Source organism: Dendropsophus ebraccatus, chromosome 12, assembly GCF_027789765.1.
Source record: "Dendropsophus ebraccatus isolate aDenEbr1 chromosome 12, aDenEbr1.pat, whole genome shotgun sequence".
Classification (NCBI taxonomy): Eukaryota; Metazoa; Chordata; class Amphibia; order Anura; family Hylidae; genus Dendropsophus; species Dendropsophus ebraccatus.
In genome coordinates, this window is record NC_091465.1 from 81,956,721 (window position 1) to 81,965,868 (window position 9,148).

Below are 9,148 nucleotides of genomic sequence, written 5' to 3' on the forward strand. Positions count from 1 at the left end.
GGGAAGCGTAAGTAGACTACTTGCGTAAGTTCGCGGACCGTGCGTAGCCGGCCGCAACTTACGTAAATCCCCGGCCGGAGTGTAACACGTAACACGTAACACGCGAAAATTTGCGGCCGGACATATACGTAGTGTGAACATAGCCTTAAGGGGTTATCCTCCAGATAGGGCGTTAATATCAGATCAGCTGTGAAGCAGCCTGTTCATTGTTTATCACCACCAGTCTTACAGTCACCATTTTGTTAGTTAAAGGAATTGCCGATAGTTCCATTCTAGTAAAGAGGTCTCCACAACTATATAATCGACAGATTTGATATTGATGACCTATACAGAGGAAGAACCATCTTAAAGGGTGGGGGGAGGGGGTGGGAGGGGGTTTTGGGGAAAATATTTTTATACACCTAGATGTTAAATAATGATGATTTACTGTTTTGTATGTATTTGTATATGTTAATAAAAATATATTTATTTAAAAAAAAAATACTGACCAAAAGACTGATGGAAATACTGTGTGTGAACATGGCCTTATTCTGTATATATTTCAGTAACAACTAATATGGCTGCCATTGTTTCTCTTTTTGTTTGTTATCCCATCGGTACACCATCCGGCTATCACTATGTATCCAGGATCTGTACTGGGAATCTCCTCAGTTCAGGAGCATCAGCATCACCAGTGCTGTAACCGTAAAGACCTCCAGCCCTCTGTACATGGCGCTGGCTCCACCATTACACAGATATTTCATTTCCATCTTCACTATTCCAATATCCATTTTCTGGCTTGCAATGTCACAGAAGCTTTTTGTGGCACATCCACGGTAGGATTCGACATTTTCAGCGGGTTCTGCAGAGAAGGAAAGAATAATGTATGATGATGATGCTACTATGAATCACAGGGAAAAACCATTATATCATTCACAGACAAAGACTAAATACAACAGATCTTATCCTCCGACATGTCTGAATCACCTGACAAATGGCAGTACCTCTTTGGATGGTATCCCTCATGACAAACCAGACGCCCTATTATCCTATGCCGGTGAGGACCAACAGACCAACAATGTGTTGTCCCTGCTGGGCTATGGATAAATACAGCATGCTCATCCTCATCCCTAAAGGTGTACAGACACAGCTAAAGCCAGAAGATTGGGTTGCCATGGATACGTCCTATAACAGCTGAAAATAAGCTCATGCACTGTACTAGGACGTATCCATGGCAACCCAATTTTATAACTCCTAACCGTCCCACCATCCTCGGACGGTTCTCACATGTGACGCTTCTTATTGAAACCTTTTCCCTTTAACTATACTCACAGGTAAATGTGGGAATAGGATTGACAGAGCGAGGAGCCTTTGACTCCCCAGCCTGTCAGTGGATCTTATCAGTATTATGTCTCTGTCCAAAACATGCCGCTCCCTCCCCCAATGCTCCAGCACTTGAGTGAAGTCACTTGTGCACTCAGAACAGGGAAAAGAGCTATTTATTTATGTATTTATTTATTTATTTATTTTGGTGGGGGGGGGGGGGGTCTATATTTTTTACAGGAAGATGCCTACCAGGGGAGATGGGGAATGGGTGCTTACTACCAGGAGAGATGCGTTCATGGGGGTGTTAACTAAGAGGGGCATTACCTACAGAATGCCTACTACATTGGGGGATACTACATACTGGGGGTGGTTAAATACCAGAGGGGTTGCCTATAAGGAGATCCCTAGATTGGGGCATAATATTGTCTGGGGGAGGCTATCCACCAGGAAATTACCTACAGGGGGTGGTTACAAAGAGGAAATATTACATTCCTGCAGGCTTTCTATTGACAGGGGTTATTGACAGTAAGGGTTCCTTCCTACCAGGGAGACTATCTATTTACTACCTACTGGAGGGGGGCTACCTGCATAGGATGGTCTGAGCACTCTATAGCTGCGCAGAGACTACTATAAGGACACAGTGGGGATTACATACAGATATATATATATATATATATATATGTATATATATATAGTGAGAGAGAGAGAGAGAGAGAGAGAGAGAGAGGGGGGGGGGCAGATGAGTCCTATCTTCTATATGGAGGCACAATGAAAGGTTATATTTTATAAAAGACCACAGATGGGGCCTTTCTACTATAGTAGAGTATAGAGGGGGGGGGGGGGGGGGCTTAAAGGTGTACTCCGGGCAAGTTCACTTTGAACGGAGCTCAGTCGCCATTCTGTGCAATGATGTCAGCTGCAGAGGGTGTCTCTTGCTTCTGGATGTGCTGCCCTCCTCTTCAGACATAGCTGTTTCTCTGGAGAGGAGGGCGGCACAGTATCCGAACTTGTCCTAAATACTACAGTACATGGGGCTGTATAGATGTGAGGATGGTGCTGAAGCAAAGAGCCTAAAAAATCTGTCTAGTAGATTCCTCCTTAACGAGTTGTGGCTTAGAAAAGTCTTCATGAGGGCCAAGACAGATGGAGAAGAAAGGAAAAGAGAGCAACTCTGATTAGAGAAGACGCCCCCTGTTAGTCACTGGATGTAACTGCACTGTGATCATTTATGTGCTGTACAGAGCCTGTGCACCATTGATATCTACCTCTATATTGGTCACTGTATGGGTGATATTATAAATTATATATATATATATATATATATATATATATATATATATATATATTTTACTGGATTTTATTTAGCCATGGTTTTGTGGTATTAGTCACTATGTGGTGGTAAAGGTTGTAGTCACTGTGTAGTGATAATATCTGTTGCTTATATACTGGAACAGATCAACCTATTGACAGAATCATGTGTTTTTGGACACTATTTCACAAGGTTAGCATTGACTTACCTGTAATTTTATTCACTAAGAGAAAGCATCTGTCTTCACTCCCAGCACACTCCATGGTTGTGGTTGCCTTACACGCTTCATTGGCATCTCCACACACCTGGCAAACTTTCCCATTTCTTCGGTTGTTGGTAGGAGGCACTGACAATGGGAAGATTATTATTATTATTATTATTATTATTATTATTATTATTATTAGGTTTTTATTATCCTTTTTTTTTATTCAACAATAATCTGAAGGACCAATAGAAAACTAGTAACAAAAATTCAGGGGGAAAAAATTTTATCTAGGAAAAACAGTCATAAATGATCCAATGTGGTTCATAAATCATACCACAAGATGGCACTACAAATGTATTCTTTTATGTAGATAAAAGGCACTTACCAGTAGGCAAGGGGGAGGTGCAGTTGTCAGTAGAACAGCAGGACACACCCATTCTGACACTTCTGTCCATAATCGAGTAACTCCCTGTCTTATTACAGAGGGATGTGGGTCCGCACCCTGTGAACAAGGAGTCATCCGTATTCCCATCTACAGATAAAATACACAAACAGTCAAGATGGACTGAAATTGTCTGTAATGTCCTGATAGATATCAGATGGGAGAGAAGGAAAGGGAAAGGAAAGGGAAAAGGGGAAAGGGGACAGGAAAGGAAAGGGAAAGGGAAAGGGGAAAGGAAAGGAAAGGAAAGGAAAGGGAAAGGAAAGCAAAGAAAAGGGAAAGGAAAAGGGAAAGGAAAGGGAAAGGAAAAAGAAAAGGGAAAGGAAAGGAAAGGGAAAGGAAAAAGAAAAGGGAAAGGAAAGGGAAAAGAAAAGGGAAAGGAAAGGGAAAAGGAAAACGGAGAGGGAAATGGAAAGGAAAAGGAAAGGGAAGGGAAAGGAAAATGGAGAGGGAAAGAAAAGGGAAAGAAAAAGGAAAAGGAAAGAAAGGGAAAGGGAAGGGAAAGGAATAGGAAAAGGAAAGAGAGAGGAAAGTCTTACCTTTGGTGGTCAGTATGTATGTACTGGTACACACTTGGCCAGATTGGCAGGTTTCTGCTGGCCCTTCTGTGCAGGTGTCAAGACCAAAGGCCATACACTGCGTGCACTGGAGAGAAAAAACTATTTATAAATAAAGAAAAAAGTATGTTATAATAAATGCTGCAAATAATAATAATAATAATAATAATAATAATAATAATAATAATAATAATAATAATGGTTTGTAATAGTAAATGCTATAATACAGTTTATTGCAGTTATCTGCCAGGAGACCTGAACACAGATAATAACTCCTAATATGTCACACTTTGGTTTATTTATTATTTATTTATTTATTATTTATTTTTATTAATATGTTTTAATGTTTCTTTACCTATTATCGCCATGTTATTCTATGTCTTATTATCAGGGCCGAATTAAAGGGAGGGCACCAGGGGCACGTGCCCCGGGGCCTCCACCACTTAGGGGCCCCCACCAGCAGGAACCCTTGTAGATCGGTGCTGCTTACCCAGGATATCAGGCTATGTAATAGGACCCTAAAACAGTGGGCAACAGCGCACAGAAAGTGCTGTGTTCTCACATTGCCTTATTAACACAAATACAATGTGGGAATACACTCTGATACTTTGCCCTCCCCGCTCTTGTCTCTAGGGTCTGTCATCTTCCTCTGCACTGCAGCCTCTAGTGACCATCCCGTGCGCAACAGAGGAGGATGCTAAGCAATACAGCCAGGAGCGAGGAGGGGCCTGTGCTAAGTCACCTACAGTAAGCTGCCATCTCTATAGATCGTGGCATAGTTTATTTTTTTATTTGGGGGGGGGGGGGTTGCCGCCCGGGGCCTCCACCAACCTTAATCCGGCCCTGCTTATTATTACACTGTATTATCACTTTTATATCTTTCTTCTCCCCAATAACAGAACCCGGGCTGTAATCCGCCTCTCAGCAGTTCTGTGGTTTACAGCTCAGAGCTTATGGCTGTGGTTTCTGTGTTTTAGTGTTTCCTCTCTATAATCACTTCTAGGTGTTTCCTTTGATGTTTGAGTTGTAGATCAGGACAGCTGGAGGCCATTAATTCCTGGTTGTAGATCACTATGGCTAGAGGCCATGTATTCCTGGTTGTAGATCAGGACAGCTGGAGGCCATGAATTACTGGTTGTAGATCACTACGGCTGGAGGCCATGAATTCCTGGTTGTAGATCACTATGGCTGGAGGCCATGAATTCCTGGTTGTAGATCACTATGGCTGGAGGCCGCAAATTCCTGGTTGTAGATCACTATGGCTGGAGGCCATGAATTCCTGGTTGTAGATCACTACGGCTGGAGGCTGTGAATTCCTGGTTGTAGATTACTATGGCTGGAGGTCGTGAATTCCTGGTTGTAGATCACTATGGCTGGAGGTCATGAATTCCTGGTTATAGATCACTACGGCTGGAGGCTGTGAATTCCTGGTTGTAGATCACTATGGCTGGAGGCTGTGAATTCCTGGTTGTAGATCACTACGGCTGGAGGCCATGAATTCCTGGTTGTAGATCACTATGGCTGGAGGCCGCAAATTCCTGGTTGTAGATCACTATGGCTGGAGGCTGTGAATTCCTGGTTGTAGATCACTATGGCTGGAGGTCGTGAATTCCTGGTTGTAGATCACTATGGCTGGAGGTCGTGAATTCCTGGTTGTAGATCACTATGGCAGAGGCCATGAATTCCTAGCAACTTTGAGTGGGATGGTGAAGGAACAATTATATAAAATTTCCACCATAAGGGTATGTGCACGCTATGAAGTCCGGACGGATAATCTTCTGCGGAACCAGAAACATGGCCCAACTTTCCTCTATGCGGACCCTAATTTTATAATCTGTGACATCTTATACAGCACATCACATGAAGGTAAAACATAGGGAAGGAATCTTCCCATCCCAAATAAACGGCTACTGATGAAGTTACCTGTTCTGGGCCCCTATTTGCCCAGTGCGAAAAAGTTAGGTATAATTTAACATTTTTAAATGTTTGAAATAGGGATGGTCCGAACCTGCCAAGGTTCGGGTTCGTATGAACGCGAACGTTCGGCATCAGATTCCCGCTGTCTGCCCGCTCCGTGGAGAGGGTGGATACAGCCGGAGGACCACCTTGAAAACTGGGATACAGCCTATGGTTATGGCTGTATCCCAGTTTTCCAGGCGGTCCTCCCGCTGTATCCACCCTCTCCACGGAGCGGGCAGACAGCGTGAATCATTACCAAGAGTTCAGGTTCATACGAAACCGAACCAGGTTCAGACCATCCCTAGTTTAAAAGTTAAAATGATTCGGGTTGACAGATTCAGGTTAAAACCTGAGGAATCTTATTTGGAATCCCTCTCTTTAATTTCTACTCTCTTCTTCCTGTTGCAAAACTACAATTCCCATCAAGCTTCAGCTTTGGTTGTCCAGGGATGATGGGAATGTAGTTTTGCAATAGCCCCAAAAGTTCCTTATTCTTACTTTAGGACCATATATTATCTCACACAATACACTAAAACTCACCAATACACCAATACAATGCAGCCCCACAGTCCACAAAATAAAATTATATATATATACAGTCCTGATATTTTGATATTTGGGGAAAACATTTAGAAAGCAAAGTGTTAGCCAGTAAATATAAATAAATAACACTTACCTTCCCTTGCAAGAGCTGAGAGGAGACCCAACAATATCCAGGGCGCGGCCATCTCAGCTGTGATCCAGAGAGTGAGTGCAGACTGCAGTGTAAAGGTGAAGAGAATGACCCCCTCATATATAGAGAGGGAGAGGAATTTAAACAACAGGATGGGGGTGGGGGTGGGGGGCAAACAGTGACCAATGAGAGGCAATGTAGATTACCTGGAGGCATACAAAAGGTGGTCGTAAAAAAAAGACCTATTTTCTTTTTCATAGACAATTAAACAACACTATATATATATATATATATATATATATATATATATATATATATATATATATACATACACTCACCGGCCATTTTATTAGGTACACCTGTCCAACTGCACGTTACCACTTAATTTCTAATCAGCCAATCACATGGCGGCAACTCAGTGCATTTAGGCATGTAGACATGGTCAAGACAATCTCCTGCAGTTCAAACCGAGCATCAGTATGGGGAAGAAAGGTGATGTGAGGGCCTTTGAACGTGGCATGGTTGTTGGTGCCAGAAGGGCTGGTCTGAGTATTTCAGAAACTGCTGATCTACTGGCATTTTCACCCACAACCATCTCTAGGGTTTACAGAGAATGGTCCGAAAAAGAAAAAACATCCAGTGAGCGGCAGTTCTGTGGGCGGAAATGCCTTGTTGATGCCAGAGGTCAGAGGAGAATGGGCAGACTGGTTTGAGCTGATAGAAAGGCAACAGTGACTCAAATAGCCAACCGTTACAGCCAAGGTAGGCAGAAGAGCATCTCTGAACGCACAGTACGTGGAACTTTGAGGCAGATGGGCTACAGCAGCAGAAGACCACACCGGGTGCCACTCCGCTCAGCTAAGAACAGGAAACTGAGGCTACAATTTGCACAAGCTCATCGAAATTGGACAGTAGAAGATTGGAAAAACGTTGCCTGGTCTGATGAGTCTCGATTTCTGCTACGACATTCGGATGGTAGGGTCAGAATTTGGCATCAACAACATGAAAGCATGGATCCATCCGGCCTTGTATCAACGGTTCAGGCTGGTGGTGGTGGTGTCATGGTGTGGGGAATATTTTCTTGGCACTCTTTGGGCCCCTTGGTACCAATTGAGCATCGTTGCAACGCCACAGCCTACCTGAGTATTGTTGCTGACCATGTCCATCCCTTTATGACCACAATGTACCCAACATCTGATGGCTACTTTCAGCAGGATAATGCGCCATGTCATAAAGCTAGAATCATCTCAGACTGGTTTCTTGAACATGACAATGAGTTCACTGTACTCAAATGGCCTCCACAGTCACCAGATCTCAATCCAATAGAGCATCTTTGGGATGCGGTGGAACGGGAGATTCACATCATGGATGTGCAGATGACAAATCTGCGGCAACTGTGTGATGCCATCATGTCAATATGGACCAAAATCTCTAATGAATGCTTCCAACACCTTGTTGAATCTATGTCACCAAGAATTGAGGCAGTTCTGAAGGCAAAAGGGGGTCCAACCAGTTACTAGCATGGTGTACCTAATAAAGTGGCCAGTGAGTATATATATATATATATATATATATATATATATATATATATATATATATAATTTAGCTAAGGGAAATAGTAATAATAATGATAAGAATAACAACCCTTCCTCTTCTCTCCGTAAGGATATCCAATCCTTCTCTACTATGCCTATTTCATGGCTGGGACGGGTTGCAATGACAAAAATGATATTACTCCCGAAGGTTTTATACCACTTTAGGAATCTACCTGTTCTCTGGCCTTGAGCACGTATACGTCATCTGCAGAGACTCCTAATGTCCTATGTGTGGAATGGGCAAAAAGCTAGGGTGTCAGAGAAAATCCTCTGCACTCCTCTAAAATTAGGGGGCGTTGGGTGCCCTAATCTACTGAAATATTACCACGCCACTATTTTAGACCAAGTCAAGAGCATGTGGATAGCAGATTCTTCCAAACAATGGGTGGAGATGGAAAGGGCATTGGTAAATCCACCAAACATTAAGATCATGTTTTGGCAAGCCAGACTTCCATATAGGCAGCTCTCTCCCACTTATCCCACACTTAAGGCCGTTATTCAGGTCTGGACTACAGTGGCGCATAGGCCCGAACTCCTTCCAACTCGCATTCATGACCTCCCTCTAGAGGTGGTTCAGTACTGCATCCCTGACTCTAACTTTAGTAGCTGGGTGGTGAGAAGGATAGAAACTGGTAAAGATGTACTAGACGGTGACACTCTACTTCCTTTCCATCGCCTAGTCCAGCAATTTGGCATCGCCAGCAGCGATTTCTTTAAATACCTCCAATTTCACCATTTTCTGGCCTCCCTTCCTTTTAACCAGAATTCACCGATAAGCAAATATGAAATATTCTTTAAAAGCGCTTCGCAGCTGCGACATGGTATCTCAATTGCATATACTGCTCTTACCCCTGTAGCCAACCACTACCCTTTTCAGGATAAATGGGAAAAAGACCTACAAACACCCATTACTGACTCTCAGTGGGCAGCAATATACACCTATAATCACAGATTGGGCTAGTCATATTGAAGCCTCAAGGAAATTATTGTATAGTTGGTATCTTACTCCACACAGACTTGCCAAAATATTTCCCTCCTGTTCTAATTTCTGCTGGCGATGCAATGCAGACGTCGGTACCCTATTTCATATATGGTGGACTTGC

At 43.0% G+C, this 9,148-nt stretch overlaps 1 protein-coding gene across 1 annotated transcript; it reads right to left on the minus strand.

The window, feature by feature from the left end:
* Window positions 1-647: 647 nt before the first annotated feature.
* Window positions 648-8,865, minus strand: LOC138768821 (phospholipase A2 inhibitor 25 kDa subunit-like). The gene is made up of 6 exons (XM_069946777.1): window positions 8,816-8,865; window positions 8,219-8,270; window positions 3,801-3,906; window positions 3,205-3,351; window positions 2,823-2,960; window positions 648-841 (listed from the first exon to the last, which is right to left on the minus strand). The coding sequence occupies exons 1-6, from the start codon at window positions 8,863-8,865 to the stop codon at window positions 648-650; spliced, it is 687 nt and encodes a 228-aa protein (XP_069802878.1).
* Window positions 8,866-9,148: the final 283 nt, after the last annotated feature.